This window comes from Coturnix japonica, chromosome 14 (genome assembly GCF_054131305.1).
Source record: "Coturnix japonica strain WE chromosome 14, WE-NBRP24, whole genome shotgun sequence".
Taxonomy (NCBI): Eukaryota; Metazoa; Chordata; class Aves; order Galliformes; family Phasianidae; genus Coturnix; species Coturnix japonica.
This window is the reverse complement of record NC_140676.1, coordinates 17438204-17456781: the sequence shown is the minus strand read 5'-3', so window position 1 is coordinate 17456781 and position 18578 is coordinate 17438204. Positions and strand designations below refer to the sequence as shown.

The window sequence follows — 18578 nt, the reverse complement described above, 5'->3', positions numbered from 1 at the left end:
TCTACCACCAGAGATCATCCAGTGCAAGATAAAGCCAATGAAATGGGCAGCGCTCTAATAAAGCACATATGTTTGGGGACTCTAAACACAAAATAAACCCCACCAAAAACCAGCACCTGAGGAGGAAGAGATTTACATTTTCTTCTCAGTTTCCTAGAAAGAGAAAATGTCAAGAAGCTGCCCTCTCTCTCTTTTGTTCATCTATTTTTTTTTCTTGAGGATGTCTGCGCTGGATGAGACTCCCCTAAGATGATCCCCAGAACTCGCCCCAGTGGGCTGCCTTTGTCCCTTTGTCCTGTCACAAGCAGTCATAGCATTTCTAGGGAGATCTGTAATTCCAAGCCACAACCTCAGAGGTTAATTGAAGTCTGAAAGTAGGTTGATTTGGTAGATATGCTGGAGAGGTTTTAATTACATGTTTAGATCTCTGTTGCTTTAACCATAAATTTTACCTGGGAAAGGAAATGGTGGTATTGGGAACAAGACCTTCAAGCAGCTTGGATCTGGAGACAGAAAAGCAGGGGGACCAACCAATGGAAACGAGCTCTGAATTAAAAGAATCCCTTGTGTTTGTTTTGGGCCCCAAATAACTGGACTGTATGTAAGGCCTGCTTTCCTGAGGAGGGATGCTCAGCAGAGCTTTGAGGAAGCTACCCAAAATGCAGACTGTACACACCGGCATTTTTTCTTGCCTTCTTTCTCATTTCTGCTTGCCCTTCCATTCTCTCCTTGCAGCTTCCCAGTTACTCTCCCGCTTGCTCCCTTTTGCCTCCTGCTGAGTCCGTTCCTTTATTTTCTACCACTGTGTACTGCAGTCACTCCCAGAACCTGGGCAGCTTTCCTCAGAAGCCTCCTGGTTTCCCCAGCTCACCGCCAGTTCTCCTCCTGAAGCTTTTCATTCTTTGTTCAGCAGCAGAAGAAAAGGCCGCTCGCGTGCTGTGACGCTGCTCAGGTGCCTTGCCCTGCAATTCTTCACAAACTGTGAATGTACAGTCAGTCAGAAGCTTAACGGCAGAATTGGTTTTAGCACATGAAAGAGAAGCAAGTGCTGTGGCCTGGTATCAGGCACCGCGTTCTGGTTTTGGTTTGGACACCGACTCACCCGTGAGCTCAGGGAAATCATTTCCTTTTCTGTGCACCTGTTTCCACTCCCCACCTCTAATTGTCTGTCTGGTTAGCTGCGAGCTCTTCAGGATGCAGCCCGTCTACTGCGTGCACATGCAGCGCCCCGGCACAATGCAGCCTTGTCTTGGTTGGGGCCTTAGGTGTTGGAGCAGTACAAAACAAAAGGTATGCCCAGACGGCAGGGCAGGCTGCCCAGACGTGCTGCCCTGCAAGCATGTCTGAAACCTGATGTGCTGGGAGCTGTCTCCATTCCCAGTCCTCGGCCAACAAAGCATTAATCAGTTCCAAATACACTGGTGGGGTGAACTGGCATGCTCCCAGTTCTGCTGGGAGCTGGAGTGAAATCACTCTGCTCATTCTGCAGACTCAGGCAGCACTCCATAGGAACCTGTGTCCTGCACAGCCCTGGACCTGCCTCGAGCGTTGCTGCCTCCCTGCCGGTGCGAGGCTCCTGACAGCAGCCCTGCTGCTCACCTAACCCTGCTCAGAGCACCTGAGCTCACTCCATTTTGCCATTTTCTCTTTTCCTCCTTCACCCACAGAGATGCACACACACCTCCAGCTTTGCTTCTTGCCTTCCCATTTCTGCATAGCCCCTTCCTCAGGTTGTTTTTTCCCAGCACTCCATCCCATCTTTTGCATTCCTCCCTGCTTTGATACAGCATCTCGTCCTGCTTCACACTCGGAGAAGGGGTATTAGGTGGATTCCCCATAGAGCATAAATTGAATGGAGAGAAGTGGCTGGTTTCCCAGCAATCATTTATCTGATTAAAAAAATACTCCCCGAACTCCCCCCACCCCCTCTGCCAGCACCACACCCCCTGCAAAAGGAACGTTAGCACTCAGGCTGCTGTTTGAACTGTGGTGTTCAAATGGCTGGAAGGGGGATTTAGATGGGAAAATAGCTGTCAGAGGATGGATCTCCGGGGAGAAAGCATGAATGCTGAAATTTGGAACATGGGCTGGTGTATGGAGGAGGCAGAGAGTAAATAATTCTGAGTCAAGTACCTCTGTGCTTCCAGCTTCGCCATCATCTCACTGCTATTTGACACAGGTTCGCACACAGATGTGCTCACACACATGTGCCCCTGCACACGCATCTCACTGGAGGAGACAGCAGCAGCAACTCCAAAGCTGCTCCTGTTGCTCCATTCCTCCTCTCTTTTTCTTTGCCTTCATTCAGAGCTTGTCCCAAATCCACTGCACAAAATGCACATCTCCTTGTTCTTACTTCTACGGGTCTTATCCATTCAAATCAGCATTATCCAAGGTTAGGAATGTTCTTCTCCTGCTGAAGCCAGTGTTGCTCCATTTGTATTTGGGGCATGGAAAAGTCACCCCTCATCAGCACAGACACACAGCGCAGGTGACCCGAGCTGTGCCTTTCTGGCCAATCCGTGTTTCTCAGCTGCCTTTTTCTTTGAGGGAGAGAGGTATTTTACATTTCATTCTGCTTCCACAGTATGCAGTGATTTATAACAGGAGCTACCTTATTAATGTCAAGGGCAGAATTGCTACTGACATTCAAGCTGCAAGAGCGTATGAAAAGCATTTAGTGAGCTGTGGCACAATCCCAGCACTGAGGGCTGTTGGCTGACGTGTTGGTGGCCTCAGCCCAGCCCGCCTGCTGCTTTCTGGGCCAGTGGGTGAAATGTGGACGGGCCCATTCTGGGCTGCAGCTCTGCAAGCACCAGGCAGCCCCGAGACAGTCGCCAGGGCTCAGGTTTCCTGCAGTTTTGACAGGAGCGCTGCTCAGAGGAAACCCCTCTGCTCCTTCTGGAGGATTTACGCTGCCACAAGCCTTCATTTTTTCCAGATGTTTTACCTAATAAATCAAGGAGTCTCATCAGAGGATTGAATCCAAAAGCTGTTACCATGACTTCAAAGGCACAGAGCGGAGGAGAAAGAAGCAGCGCGGACATTCTCTACATGTCTGCAGTCACTGGTCGTGAAAATATACTCTGGTTCCAGGGATTTTTCTGTGGGGAACCAAAACTCCACCGTGATTCAATAAAATGGTGCTGTGCCCTCAGCCAACACATTGAAAAGAATCCAAGAGAATGTGGGCTGGGTGGTTGGCACAAGTGGCAGTGGGTGACGTGGTGTGCTGCTGGCACAGAAGGGCTCTGCCAGCCCCATCCTCCATCAGCTCGCTCAGCCTTCAGTTTGCTCTGGTTTTTCAGATCAATTTGTGTCTGTGAGCACAACCTGACTGTGCTTGCTGCAGGTGGGCATTGTGTTTGGGTTGTGCTTGAGGATTCAGGTACATCAAGTTGTCACCATGGAGTGCCGGGGGAGGGCTAAGCTCACCCCTGTCTTGCAATGGTAGCAGGTTAAGGGCATGCAGAGGGCTCTTTCCACAAGGCAGGTGGATGGTTGGGTCTCTGAGGGACCAGGACTGTGGCATGTGGAGTGCTTTGAAAATACTGCACAGCCCCCGGTAAACGCTGCCACTACACAGACCTGACCTGCTACATGGATCTTCCCCAGTCATACCTCACGTGTCTCAGGTGGAGGGCTGTCAGACTGGGACAGGCCAGGTACATATCTCCTGTATTGCAATGATGTGTTCAGACTGGACAAAAAAAAACAAACACCAAGACACCAATCCCAAACCCAAGCTGACCTAAATCTTAAACAATATGAATCTCAACTTAGACTTACTTACCAAAACACAGTTTGTTCGTGCTACAGACTTCAGAAAAATTGCTGCTCATCTGCCCTACCCCGGGATGCTGACACCCAGCAAAGTCACGGCTGCCTGGGATTGGTGACATCTTGAGTGACACGTGTTGGATCGTCAGATCTGAGCGGGAGCAGCACGGCTTTGGGAGCCTAAAAATAGGTACTGGCATTCAGAGCCAAAGCCTCTCTCCTTCCCACCCCACCCCGCCCTGCCTGCTTGGCACGTGCAGCACATAATCGTAGCACTCACATTGTACCAAAGGAAAGCCACATTCCTAAAGCAAGCAGTGTGGTAAGCAGTGGGTATCTTATCCATAGACAACGGGTATGGAAAGGAGTACAGTGGCTGTGCTGCACTGCCTGTGGAAAAGCATCAGAGGAGTTCAGAGATGCTCCATAGAACAGGGAGCTTGAATTCCTGTCACTGGACAGCTGTCAGATACTTGTAACTGGGTGACTGAATGGTGGATGCAGCGCATTTGAGTTTCTGTGGAACTGTTCCCCTTTACACATTGAGCCTTAGTCATGCTTTCACCCGTATTTTTAAGTTTCCTCGCTGGACTATGTGTCAGCATCTGCCAAACCCCACTAAGCTACGTTTCATTAAAAACCCCAAACCAACAGATTATTCAGAAAGAGTGAATTCTGATTCACAGAGATAACACTCTTTGAAGATGTCTGCTCCTTTGGTAGTGGCTGATTTAAATGGGTTCCATTTTAGTATGCCTGTTAGGCCGTTCTCAAGGCCACACAAAGGAGGAGGAATTGTGTGAGGCCATATAAATCAGGGTTTGTTAAAGTGAAGTCAAACACAACTGCACTGTGGGGTGTTAATAGGGAGCAGGCAAGAAGTCAAAAGCAAGTCAGAACCAATGAACAAAAGCCACAAAGCTAATCTGTCTGGTTCTGGGTGCTTCTCAGGAGTGCAGTGTCTGCACACTCATGGTACGCTCTGGAAGAAGCTCAGGGTGTCAGGCTGATCCGTATCACCTTTTCAAAGTGCTCCAGTAATTGGATAAGTAGTTTTGGTGGAACATCTGTGGTTCTGAATTTCTCCCACTGAGAAAGATCGAAAAATGAAGCTGTGTGAGCACATCACTTGGCCAGATCTCGTCCCACCATTGACACCAAGGTCACTCCTCTGAATTCATCCTCAGCTGAAGCAGTGGTGAGGACAGGCAGGACACTGTGCACACGGGTAAGGGACCTGTGGGACTGCACTCCCATTGAATAGTTCTTCACTGTGTGGAAGAAGAAAACTCCCTACTTTTGTGTGTGCTGATAAGAGTTTCCTCCTTTTCCTGTAGCACTTTGTGGGCAGAGTGGAGGGCAGCCAAGAAAACGTAACTAGATTGAGAGGTATAAAAAACCTTTTAGTGCACACTTGAATTTAAGGCTCTCAAGCAGCGTTTCCTGTGTGCCTGAAACAGAAATACTGCATGCACCAAATCCTTTCTTTAGGAATATTTATTCTCCACACAGCTGTCACTCGGGCCCAATGTTCTACCTCATAGTCAGGTCCTTGCAGAATGGCATTTATGTCCTGTGTTTTCTCCTTACATGCACATCATTGATGTGTAGGTGCATCGTGGGTTAAATCCTCAGGCTTGGGCTCAGTTCATCTCGAAGCCGATGGGAAGTGATGGAATAAGAAGTGAATGAGGGTCTCGGTGTGCAGACTTTGGAGAAGGTGTGTGTATGCTCTTTCCATTCCTCACTCCCATGGAATAGGAAGCCTGAAGCACTTCAGGTGTTCGGAGGTTTCCCTTGGCCTTTACTTCACCTGTTCACAAGGCTGTGCGATGGACCACGAAGCTGGAAGGCAGGTCTGGAGCTGCATCAGCACCGTCATGCACAGACAGACATATGATGGGGGACACAGCCTTCTCCTCTGGGATGAGTGAGTGACCTCTGCAGCTTCCCAAATACCTCATAGCCCACAAGAGAAACAGCAGAAACCTGCTGAAAAACACTGTGCTGTCTCACCAACAAGCATCTGCCAGTGTTTTAAAATAGGCCACAAGGCTTCCTTCTTAAAGAAGGAATTGAGGCAGTGGAAAGTGTGAGGGACTGAGTGTAGCTTCTGGGCCAGGAGCTTGGATGATTGCGTGAGTCCATTGAGCAGGCTGCAGACACGTGCATACACATGTGCCTGCAGCACACAGCACTGTGGTTTCTGTCTTAGTTTTTGTTATTTCTCAATATTCCCTTCAATATTTAATGTATTTGTCTTGGTCTCCGGCAGTGACAGCAGTGAGAGTGCTGACTCTGATGTCCCTCTGGGACATGACATCAGCTTGGGACAGCCCAACATTTTCCTGTAGGCCCACACAAATGTTCTGCCCGCTGCCACCAGCCCCGGGAACGTTCCTGGCTTCTCCAATAACGTCTTAACCACAGTTCTGACATGAAGAATTTCATGTAGATAAGTGGCCCCACACTTCCAGACTTTATTTTCCAGGAGTTCTGGGTCAGTAGGACTTAGTAGGGTTCAAGCTGTGCCTAACGAGAAGGACTTCAGCTGTCTCAGTCGTGTATCTCCAGTGTCTCTCCATTTCCCATTTTGTTTTTATTTTTTATTTTTTTAAATATCTATTTGGCAAGACTTGCAAGTAGGGAATGAGAATCCAGGCCAGGACAGACGGAGCCTTCTGGAAGACAGAAAGCAAACAAGAAAAGAGGAGCCTTGGCAGGGAGCAAGAGCTGGGTGAAGCCCAGAATGGCAACAACAGAGGGTGCTGCAGGTCACAGCTGAGCAGAGCTGGCGTGTGACACCACGGGGTGAGCCAGGAACATGCTCAGCTAAGGTGCAAGGGTGCAGATCTGATCCTTGGTGGTGGTGTGATGCTGGATGAAACGGTTGTGGGGGAGTGATGGGTCGTGAAGAACTGACGGGCAGATGGATAATGCCAGACATCAGCCAGTGGTCTTCACGTGCCCTTTTCAAATCACATCAAGCAGAGCCCTGATTTCTCCTCCTAAACAAGACGGCTGTTTTGCTGTGGCTCTCAAGCAGCCTGAGAGCTTGTCTGTGGGAGCTGGGTCTGCTGTAGGGCAGAGGAGGGGATGCACTCATGCCAGAATCCACATGCACACAGGTACCCTCCAGCTTGGTGCACAGATCTGGGTTTTGCCTTTGTGAACATTTGCCAATTATAACATATCATGTGTGTCAATAGTGCCTCTAACTTGCCTTAATACCTTTTTATGAGAATAAAATTTGTTCTTATATGGTGCTTTTCATGCTTGAGGCAGTTCAAAGCGCTTCGCTAAACACAGTAATGAGTTAGATCTGGGGAGCATAGTGATTGTGTAGGGAAATACAGGGACTATTATGTGCTCTGCAATAATTCACAGAGCTGCCTATGCTAGAAACTGTTTTATTTATTGAAGGGAGGAATGTTGGCTGGGTCTCATGGTTGTCCTCTGGAAGATTTTAATGGTCTTTAGTTTCCACATAGAAAGGCACCTCTGAGAAGCTGGAGCCGAGTGAGCTGGTTGTTGAACAGCACGGTCAGCTCTGCAGTGCCACCGTGTCAGCCAGGGTGAGGGGAGCTGAGATCAATTGCGGCCCTTAAGCCTGAGATTCACCTTTCTCAAGCATATTACATCTCTCTAAATCCTATCTGTGCCTTCAGGCTGTTTCTGTTCTTTGATGTCCTCTTTTACCTTACTTTAGTTCTAAAGTAAATACTTTTTTGTGCGGGACCTTCCACCCCTAGGTCTTGAACGGGGACTGCTGAGTTCAACAGTGACACTGAAGCACCGTGGAAGTGTTGCTGTGTTCCACAGAAATGAAGGAAGGTTTAAGGTTAGATCCAGACATCTGATGTGACGTCTGTGCTGCATGAGTGATAATTTAGCACTTGTTCTCAGCGCCGAGTCAGGGAGGAGGATACCAGCTCTTTGTGCCCACCTTCGGCAGAGGAGGAGAAGCACAGGCTGTACAGGCTGCTCCCTCTGCCCCTCTCCTTTGACATCTTGCTGTGGGTTGTTTGGAGGACAGCTTTATCCCAGGTGTACAACTGCATTAGACCACAGGGAGTCCAGTCCTTACATCTGTGTCTTTCCTAGGAAGCCAGAGGAACCCAAGCACATAGCCCTAAGCTTCTGTGGGTACGTAGTGGTGGCTGGGGAACTCTTCCTACTGTTAGCTAGGCCTTGATGTTGGAAGATGTATATTAGCCACTTCTGCAGTATCTCTCCAAAGGGAGCCAGCTTCTTCCTACTGCTGTACCATTACAGAAACCTCATTAAGAGAGCAAGTGGAGTCAAACAGGAAGATGCTTCCCTCTAGGTGTTGTCTCAACATACACATCTTCAGAAGCTTGTTGCTCACACAGTGAGCTGGCCTGTGCAGCTTCACTCTTTTTGGTGAGTGCTTTGAGCTCACCAGAGTGTTTGCCATGACGACAGAGGCCCTTGGCATCCCCTCTGCACATAGCAGAATTTGGGAACATAATCAGAGCCTGTCTTATTACTGAGACAACTTCCTCACAACTGTAAAGAGAAGGAGAGAAAGGTGTCACTTCAGGCTCCTCTTGAATGGGACAGGGGGAGTTAGAAGCTTGAACTGTCCAGAGCAAAACTACTCCCAGCTAAGGCTGTATGTAAAGACTAATACTATCTCTAATTGAAACCAGACAGAACATTCAAGCGGTCAGCCTACAAGCGCTTCATGAAAAGTGGAATGCAAATGCTTTTTGTATAAGCATTAATCTTTGTGCCTCACCAGGGTCATAAGTGCTAGTGAGAGTGCAAGGAGAGAATTCAGCTCGGTCAGCACTGGTCTGTAAAGATCTATGTCCAGTTTTGCACTTAACTGTGTTTTTCTGGGGCTATTAATTAGCTCCTTTCAGCTTCCCTGTGGAGATCTGTATGTTAGTTCTGCAGAATGCTCTTGTACATCAAGATCTGTCATTGATTGCTTGGGCAGCTAAATTGGGTAGACAGTTCACTACTCAAAGGTGTCTTAACTTTGCATTCTTTTCTGCTAGGGCAGGAATACCGGGGATGACTTCAATCTCATTGTAATCTCCTTGTACACATTGCTTTTCTAATTTCATGCCTAGGTTTGGCATTTCCATTACAAAGGAGTTTTGTTGGTTGAGCTCTGCTGGTCTGGGTCTTTCAAAAGCTGATCAGAGCCTTTGGTCATGTGCTTCTACTCTCTTCCCGCAGAACAAAACATCATCTACGCACATCCTAGGCTATCAAAGCCCATGAAACAGTTCAAGTGCCAAACACAACCCAAATGGCTGCCTGAGAAAATTATGTCTCCCATAGGGGCTATTGAGTATGCACAAATGTGTGCTCTGTTTTCCTAACCTGTCTGTCAGAACCCCGCTGATGCCTCCAGCAGAGAGAAATATTTGGCATAGCCCACTTCCCCCCAACTTTACTCTTTACAGGAAGCAGAAAATGTTGTTTTGGTTTGGTTTTTTTCCCCCTATGTATTTATTTGTGCTCGACTGTAATCACAAAGGGTTATATTTCTTTATATTTTTCCCCTTTCTGTGGTGACCCACGAGTGTCCACTTGCTGTCAGTTCTGCATTTCCTCTTATCTTTCACAGAGCCGTGAGCCTTTTCACCCCTTCCTCTAATGTCTGCTGTATTTCACACAAGAATTTTCTGTAGGAGATGAGCTGTACGATAGGAGGGCTCTGTTCAGCTTTACTCAGCACCCTGTGCAGACTTCCCTCTTTTTTTTTAAATCCTCACTATTGTTCAGGTGCTCTGCTGAAGGTATTTTTCTAATGTGAAAAGGCTTTTCAGCACAGCTGTACAGGCTGCTAATATTTCAGGCCATCCATCTCTTTTGCTGTCTGTTGGTTCCCCATACACTTAACAGCGAAATCCTTTAGTCGGAAGGAAGGTCACTGTGAGCGCTGACTTGAAGCGCTTTCGCTCACTTCTGCCCATTTTCAAGAGACTGCTTGCAGCCTTTGGAGCTAATTAGCGCTGTTCCTAGTTGGCGCACAACTTCCACTTACTGAATTTCCCTTTATCTTTCAGGCTGTGGTTTGTTCATGTTCTGCTACAGTGTCACCCTTCCGGCCTCAGGACCTTGAAGTGCTGTGAATGGGGGTTTTGTCTGTGCTGACTGCTGGGTTGGCGTTCATGTATTCTTGGTGTCATCCCCTGAGTTCCCACCTCTTTTTCCAAAGGTGGAACTGCTTTCTGTTGCTCACTCCACTCTTCTATTCCATCCTGTGGGTTTTTTGCTTCTGAACGCTGCAGACCTCTGCCCTACTCCCTCCTGTTGCAGACTTCTGGATTACTGGACTCGCCTTCTCCCAGTCAGCAGCAGTAGGGAACTGGTGAGTTTCCAGTATGTTTCTAAAAGGCTGGTTTGCTGACCTCAGACTTGGTCTCCAAGTCAGCTGCTGTGGTTCAGCAGATCCATTAGGGGACTCAGGGATGCCCACATTAATTGTGAGCCAGAAATCTGCTACTGAGCAGTTTGTTCCCAGACCAAGTCAGATCTGATCGCTTCTCTGAGTTCAGTCTGCTTTTCAAATTTGCAAATATATTATTCAGGTACAAGAATCATAGAGATTTCTGTGCTTAGTCCTTCTAGTATGGACATAATTGCTGTTGCCTGATACCTGGTGAGTGCAGCAGAGGTCAGAAGGAAAAAGGTGGACTACCATTAGAAAGAGTGGTTTAGACAAAACTAACAGATCGTGAAGCATCAGCCTGAAAGGGGGTTTTGAAGGCAGATTGCAGCCGTTTGGGGGCTAGAAAAACAGCAGATTTGTGAGAAAGCTTTTCTTCCTTTGTCAAATATATCTTATTTGTTACCTGCCTCAGAGGGCTCACATCTGAAGCATACAGTTTCTTTTCTATGTAGAATGTAAATGTTCACTCCAGATGATACAGACATAAAGCTCAAATTCTTGTCAGCCCTCAACGAAGATTTTTGAGAATGGAATGCGAATCGTTCTGAGAAATGGTTTCTCACTGAATAAATCCACTTCTTTCAGGAATTAAGGCAACTTCTGATATCCTCAGCCTCTTTCTCTACTAATATTCCCTTTTTTGCAATGTAAGTTTATTCCAGACAATTGAACTCTCTCCAGTCTTTGGTAACAATCCATTTTAGCTCAATGCCTTTGGGAGTGTGTAGGCATCCTGCTTTTCTGCAAATTCTGTGCTACCTATTTAAAGCATTTGCCTTCCAGACTTCCCTGCCAGCACTGAAGGAGGACCTGCCGTTTCAACCTGGGGTCCTCAGGGCATCTTCCTTCCCAAAGACGTGTGTTAGTGGAGGGGGTGGTAGTTGGAACAACAGCCTGGGCAGCATTTGCGTACAATGTGGTACCAGTTTGCTGGGAAGTGGTTGAGCCCCTGTCCTCTTTTTGGGCAAGGCACATGGCTGCCAATGGGCAGCGACCTGCAAAAAACACTGATCTCTGTTGGTGTGAACCAGAAACCTCTTTTAGGTTTCTGTAGTTCCCAGTGCTCCCTTTAGTATTTCTGAATGTCTTTGTGTCTCTCTTGGTCACAAAGTCACATTCTGACCTCTTTGAAACTCATTTCATATTTCTAAGAATCGATAGACTTCAAATGCAGTAGCAGAAATACCAGCTAGTCAATAAGTCCAGTCAAGTTAAGTTAGAAGTAAAAGCAGTGTGTTGTAAGGGCAACGTTTTCCTAAGGAACTGCTATTTGGGCTTATTTGTTGTTCCAATTAGTCTGATTTAGTGGCTCAGTCAGGGGGCTGCAGCCTGTAGCACTCAGACTGTAATTTGATTTCTAAAGCTGCCATTCAGGTGCTAAGGAAATAAAAATATGTGATAAAACCACATTGTGACAGCAGACATATAGATCCTGATGTGCTTCATGTGTCAGGAAGATGCAGCGGTTCATGGCACGATCACCCACATTTCATATCCCATCAGAGTTGCATGTTTTGCTCTCTTGGCTTTCATCACCGGTCTCCTGGGAGGAGCATGGAGAAGTGGCAGGATGGTGGTGTTTTTCCAGAGCTGTTGCCCCGAAGGGATGTTTAAGCAAAAAAAAAAAAAAAAAAGAAAGTAAAATTAATGTGTGTGAAAAGTGCCAGATTGACAGCCTTAGCGAGTCAGACACTTTACCTATTTGAAGGCTGCCCACGTTTTATCTGCTAGAGCTGTCAGCGTGGCACCATTCCTCTGTGTGAAATGCATTCTTGTTTTTAAAACTGTCCCTTCTTTCTCCAGATTGCTCAGTCTTGTATCCAAGAGAGTCAGAGAGTTCTTATGGAGCTGAACTTCTGTGAACCAGGAAGAAATGCTGGCAAGTTTGCGCTGCTTTTGGAAATGCTTGAAATTTGCAAGAGGTTAGAAATTACTTTACAATAAAATTTATGCAGAGTGATTCAAGGCGTAGCTCTGCTTACAAACTAGAAGCTGCTGGGAACAGAATCTTGTTTCTCTCCTTAGTAAATCAGGCCTGTATCACTGCTGCTAACCTCTGCAAGGAGGTTTCCTTACCCTCCTCTATGAGCTCTGTAACCATACTCCCCTCTTTAGCAGCAGCAGCATGGCTCCATGCCTTTCTTGGCCTCCATTCCTCCAGGAAAAATAAACAATATCTCTTCCATAAAAAACCCATTACATTTTCTAGAAATTCCTTCTCGGTTTTTGAAAGGTGAATGAGATTCAGAGTAGCATTCTGGGAACAGGAAGCAGACCTAAAACTCTGACTTGAAAGGGACATCTGAGAAGTGTATGAACAAATCAGTCACTCACAGCAAACAGGACGCTGTCCCAGTCCACAGCTATAATCTAATGTCACTATTCTTCCCTGTTTCTGCAGATCATCATCCCAGCCTTCACTACATCATATGAATGACGCGTGCTGTTGTTTCTGAACTCTTCAATTATCAGACTGAAGTAATTTTGTTCATATTTACAATGCTGCCACAAGTTTCTATGACCTTTTTGACTTCAGTTTCTGCAATTTAAAATAGGAATACTTTAGCCATTATTTACAACAGGGGCTCCTGGAATTGTTATATATACATATATCTCTTCAGTTTTAAATATCTAAAGTAGCAGAGTGAGATAAAAGCCATCTGTGAGTGACCTCCAACAGTACTGGAGACATACAGGAGTTGAAGTTACTGATTGCACCTTTCCTTGGTTCATTTCTTCTTCTGCCTTCTCTGAGAAAAGGGCTCACTTTTACTGTGTGATTGTACAGTACTTAATACAATAGGACCAACCTCAGGTAAGACCTTTAGGCACTCCCATTATATGAATGAGAACAAGATTGTTGGTGTCAGTAATTAACATTCTTGTGGAATTGTTGGAAATGCTTTGGGATAAACACCACCTGGAATCCTTGCCTGGCTTATGTGGTTTTAAGCTGCAGAGGAAGCTGATCCTGTTCTCATGAGAGGGCACAGACCGCCTGTCTCTTCTCTTTTTGGGCACAGAAAGAGTCATTCAGAGCAAAAAAATGCAATACAGAACCTCAGTGAGAAGTGGGACACTAGGGAAGAAAAATGTTAGCAGTGTGGCTTCATTAAAGATCTCACCTGGAGAAGTCATATGACAGCCACCAAAAGAGAGAAAAGTACCAAACTGTGTGTAACTGATATCACTGAATGCCTGTGGCACAGTGTCATCCCATGACAGGCTTCCAGAGATGAAATCTTGCTCTGGTTAAGCAGATGGCAGAACTCCCCTTGACTGCACTTAACGCTAGGCTTTGCCTGTGGCATTACCTGCATTTCTCTGCCTCTGAACACCCAGACAGCCGCATCCCACATCATTATGCAATTCTGATAACCAAGGAATTATTCTTTAGAGCGTGGATTGGATTTGGTAAGCCTTGCATTTTGGATTCTTGGTTTCCTCTATCTGCACCTGAAATCCCTGAGTAAACAAACATAGGATTAGACCTCAACAACTCCTTAGCAGACCAAGCCATTAAAAGCATTTCACACCAGCTGCTCTGTTGCCGTTTCAGACACTATTAAACACCAAGTCAAGCAAAGGAGTTCACTCTTCCTTTCAGACTTTTGGGAAACTGACTGTGGTGACTGGAAGGTTTGCCTCCATTTGTGACCCCCCCGCCTTCAGTGAGGAGCTGGAATCATTGCTGATTCCACACTGTTGAGATCAGGAACGATGTAAATACGTGCTGGGGTTAGAGGCCCTCTGGCAAACAGCCTACAAGCCTAGAATTTGCTCTGCGATGTCAGGAGGATAACTTCCAACCTCGGAGCAGCTTGCGAAACCACATCTGTGACCAATAAATATGAAAAATAGAAAAAAACAAACATCTAGTCCCTGTTGAACAATGAAAGAGAGCCCATCACGCTATGCTCTGCACTGATCAGTATGGCGACCTACACAGGCACAATCAAACTGTTTGCCAGAAGCCTGTGGTTGTGACTCCTACCCAAGGGAGGCAGCACAGCAGATTAATCTTAAGGTGAGTATCTCACAGATGTAAGTCCTAAACTTAATGAGCTAGGTCTTTATTTATGCTGCAGTTCCTTCTTACCCCCAAATTACCTTTTCCAGCTGCTTGAGGATGTTCAGTAATGGGAAATTCTCTTAATCAGGATCACAATTCTGTGCTAACTCAAGTCCTGCTAAGCAGTAGAGAGATTATGATCAGAGAAGCGGACATAACTAGAGTGCAGCTGAACCACTGAATTTTAATTGTGTTGCTCTCCTTGTCGGTAACAGTCAACCCGATGCAAATTGCAGCAGCTCGAGAGTGCTTCCAGATCTCACCGGGAGTCAGAAAGGTTCAGCGCTAGCCTCAGGGAGTCACAAAAGGTCAGTGAAACTGTCTTTGTTCTGTAACCTCGTTTCTGCACCAAAAAACAGTAGCTTGGCTTGAAATGAGAAGAACCTCAAGCAAAAGAAAGAAATGCAATCACTGAAATTAAGGTCTTCCTCTGGATCTCCCTCTGGAGAGCACTCTCTGTCTCTGCTGATCACACACATGGGCAGTGTCAACATTTGAGTGACAGCATTAAATCTCGATTATAAGGCTTAGATATCTCCAAGAGGAGAAATACATTTTCTTCTCTACAGTGGCTGAGGCAGGTGAGGTAAAAAAACCCACTTCTTCATCTATTACAGCGGAGGGGAGTCGTTTATGAGTATATGTTGGGCACCTGCACCATGAAGGAGCTTTTCTCTTGAATTCAGGAGTTTCAAAGTTAAGAAGTGCCAACGTGAAGGTGGCCCGTGCAACTGTGATTTGTCTCCTTCTGTGCATTTGCATTATGATGCACTGTTTAATTGTAATTAGATCACACGCTGTTCTTTCGACAGGTTCCCAGCCTTGCTCATTGTGCAGAATAGACCGTGCTCACTAAGTAATAATGTTATTTTCTCCTTGCTGTTCACTATGCGGCCCATGCTTTATTTACTGCACGCTATTCAAATATTGTTCTGAAAGCAGATTTATTCATTTCCTCCTGGGCTTCTGCGCGGTGCTCATCACTATGGTATCCAAGTGCTTCACAAACTCTAACTCATTTTCTCAACGCTGTTGCGAGAACTGGTATTACCCATATTTTACAGATGAAGAATCCAGGCATACAGATGGAACAGCAAGAAAAAAACCTTTTAATTTTAGCTATCCAATTAGAAATACTCATGGCCTGATTTTGTCAGAAAATACAACGTGGCAAAGCATCTCATTTAGTCAAAGTTGAATAAATTCTCATTTAGCACAGTTCTATCTGTTAGGGCTCTTCACTTCTGCAGATAAGACTTCAAAATGTCAAGCCAAGCCCCAGGCCTTGCAGGCTGCACAACCAGCGCTTTGCAAGCCTCCGTCTGAGGCACCATCCTGGGGCTGCAGAGCTTTCCTTGGAGCAGCACCCACAGCGCAGCGCTTGCTGCTCCTGCAGCCCCCTGCAAGGTACATAAAATACAGACATCTGATTTTTATAGGAAATCAACTTGTTTGGGCTCTTACCTCTGTTCCTTGACCTTGGTTCAGCATCAGAGCCAGGCCTATCTGTTTGCACTGACAACCTTTATTCTGCTATTTCATAACTTGGGAGTGTATTACTTTGCAGCCTAACTAATGTTGCTTTAATGTAGTTTGCCATGGCTGTTTTTCTCACATGTAGAGGTAACCTTAAAAACAAAACAACACCACAGCAATGAAATCGTGTGTTATACTGGTATCTATGTAGGCCATCAGCAATGTGGAAATTTGCTCCAAATGTGGAAAGAAATTGCTTGGCTCTCCTGCTCGCAGTCCAGCACTATAAGAGGGTGAGGAACGCTCCCAGTGCATCTCAGAGACTTGCTGCCAGTAGATGTGACAGTTTTCCAGATGGTCTTCATTCCTGTTTTTCTCCTGTTCCCATTCTGAGTCTTCTCCCGGCAGGCTGGTTCCATGCTTGTGCATGAGCTCTGCTTTATCCCTCCCTGCAGGCAGACCCCTTCTCCAGCCCAGCTCCTTCGCCCTGGAGAACCAGTCTTTCTTCAGGCGCTTTGTGCCTGCCAACTTCCCCTACCCGGTTCTTGTCCCACCTCACATCAAGGCAGCAGCTCCCCGCTCACATTGCTGGGAGCAGAGAAGACTGGAAGGACGGGTTCCCTGCTCAGCTGGGTGCTCTCAGCCTTGGCATGGAGCAGGGCAGCGGGGAACTGGAACTGCAGGTCCGGCTCTGCTCCCACGGCCTGGGGAAATGTGTGAAATGGCTGCAGCATGGAAACAGGGAACCCCACAAGCAACAGCAGCAGTGTGTGTAGGTTCTTCCACAGAGCTCTGTGAGGAAACCTCTCTCACGAGGTGACTATATCTGCTTTATAGGCCCAAATAACCTTTTCCTCGGGCCTGACAGGGGATGATGGCGGTCAGTTCTGAAGTGTAACCCGAGGTACGAACTCCGGGTGCTTCACTTTCAGCTCAGTAGCCGCCCGGTGCTGGTAACGGTGACTGAAGGTGGGATTTCGTGCTGGGAGTTGCTGACACCCCCAGCCCCAGCAGTAACGAGCCACAACCGAACCTGCTCAGGGGGCAGCTCTGCCCGAGGGGGGATCGCTCCGGGATGCTGTGGAGGACAAACCCATTTCCTAACAGAAACGCAGGGCAAAAAGATGCGGCTTTTTAGTGCGGGACAGCCGCTTTTTGGAGCGATGCCCCCCCCCCCCCCGGCTGTGTTTTGCTGTGGCAGTGCCCCGTATCGCAGCTCCCCGTATCGCAGCTCCCCGTATCGCAGGGCCGCCCGCTGCCCGCAGGCTCCCGGCGCTGCGCTGCTCCAGGTGCGGATCGGGGCGGGACGAAGCTCCCGCCGCCACAAGCGGCGCCGCGTCCCGCGCATGCGTAGTGCTGAGCGGGCGGGCGCGCGCACACCTGGCGCTGGGGGGGCTGCGGGGCCGGGGGGCGGCGACGCCGCCGTGTGAGCGCATGCGCAGACGGGACCGGGAGGGCGGGGCGGGGCGGGACGGGGGCGGGGGCGGGCGTGAGGGAGGGGCGGGGCGGGCGGCCCCTCGGCTCCGTGTGAGGGAGCCGGGACTGCGAGCGAGGAACCGGCCCGCGATGGAGTGAGCCCAGCGACCGACCGACCGACCGCCTGCCTGCCTGCCTGCCTGCCTGCCTGCCGCCCGCACGGAGAGCCGCGGGGCCCGAGAGCGGGGAGCGAGGCGGCAGGAGGAGCCCCCGGGGAGGAGGGGCCGGCGCTGGGAGCGCGGCTGCGGGGCGCGGGGCGCGGAGCGATGGCGGCGGGGAGAGCGCGGCGGCTGCTGGGCTCCCTGCGGCTGTTGGGCTCCGTGTGGCTGCTCGGCTCCCTGTGCCTGGCGCTGCTCCTCGGGCAGCCTCAGCCCTCGGCCGCCGCCGCGCGGAGCGGCCCCCGGAGCCCCCTCACAGGTACGGGCAGCGGCGGACGGAGCGCGGGGCGGCGGCGGGGGGCGGCGGGGACAGAGCGCCCCACCCCGGGCCGCTTTTATTCCCCGTTCTGTGGGTTTTGATGCGCGTTTCTGTGTGCGCGTGGTTGCGGTTGGCTTTTTATTGTTGTTATTATTTTCTTTCTCCGTCCTCCCGCCGCACTTGTCCGAGCCGGTAGAGGCCACTGCGCGGCTGGGCGCCCCGCGGGGCGCACCTGGGGCCGGCCGGGATGGGGGGGGTCGGGGCCACCTGCGGCGGGGGGCGCTGAGCGGGGCCGAGACGCCGAGCGCTGTGTGGGGCTGGGAGCGGACGAGCGGCGCGTAGCGGGCGGCGCTGCCGTGGGCCTCCGTGCGGGGAGTCGGGTCGGAGCCGCGCCGTGGTTCTGCGGTGCCGTTATCCGCACAATGACGGCTTGGGAAAAACTTCGGCGTTCCCCGTCGGCAAAGCCCGGAAAGGATCTCGAGTGTGGAGCGCTGGGTTTTAATTCCAGGCGGTTCCCCGTTGTGACCGGGCGTTTCCGAGGGGAGCTGGAGCCGGCAGGTAGCGGAGCCGCCGTCCTGTTGGTCCTGATGTCATCCTGTGGCACGGAACGTGTTGACTTAACCTCTGCTGGAGCGGGAGCTCTGCGGGTTCCACCTCGCAGGACTGATGATTTTTTTTTTTCTTTTCCCTTTTGAGAAATCAAGCATTAGATAGAAGGATCTTTGATTCTCTGTAACAGTTACTGTTTGCATGTGCAGTTTGGTTTCAGTGTTCTCTGCTGTGCTGGCGGCTCGCTGTGGCGATGTAGTTGCTTTGGGTGCTCTCTGCTGCATGAGATAACATCCTTTCTGGTTTGAGACCATGAGGTGGATAGCAGAAGCTTTACCCTTTAACACCGAAGTGGTGAGTTAAGCCAGCAGAGCG

At 48.9% G+C, this 18578-nt stretch overlaps 2 protein-coding genes across 31 annotated transcripts in view; both read left to right on the top strand.

Moving 5' to 3' along the window:
• LOC107318504 (uncharacterized) overlaps positions 1–15502 on the top strand; it is a 96943-nt gene extending 81441 nt beyond the window's left edge. For 7 of the 19 annotated variants that reach the window (XR_014934466.1, XR_014934460.1, XR_014934459.1 and 4 more), the window contains 3 exons: positions 3820–3970; positions 12017–12135; positions 12615–15502. Coding sequence is in view for 8 of the 19 variants with exons in the window: in XM_085516036.1 (XP_085372162.1) it covers positions 12017–12135; positions 12615–12669 (174 nt within the window). In the remaining 11 variants the exon portion in view is untranslated. Of the gene's footprint in view, positions 1–2941; positions 3163–3819; positions 3971–9886; positions 10133–12016; positions 12174–12614 lie in introns of those variants that run through there. The other 12 variants (XM_085516036.1, XM_085516038.1, XM_085516031.1 and 9 more) reach the window with 4 other exon arrangements.
• A 1755-nt stretch (positions 15503–17257) lies between these two features.
• NEO1 (neogenin 1) overlaps positions 17258–18578 on the top strand; it is a 165744-nt gene continuing 164423 nt past the window's right edge. For all 12 annotated transcript variants that reach the window (XM_085515955.1, XM_085515954.1, XM_015872358.2 and 9 more), the window contains exon 1: positions 17258–17654. In XM_085515955.1, the coding sequence (XP_085372081.1) occupies positions 17504–17654 (151 nt within the window). In that variant the 5' untranslated portion in view covers positions 17258–17503. The remainder of the gene's footprint in view (positions 17655–18578) is intronic.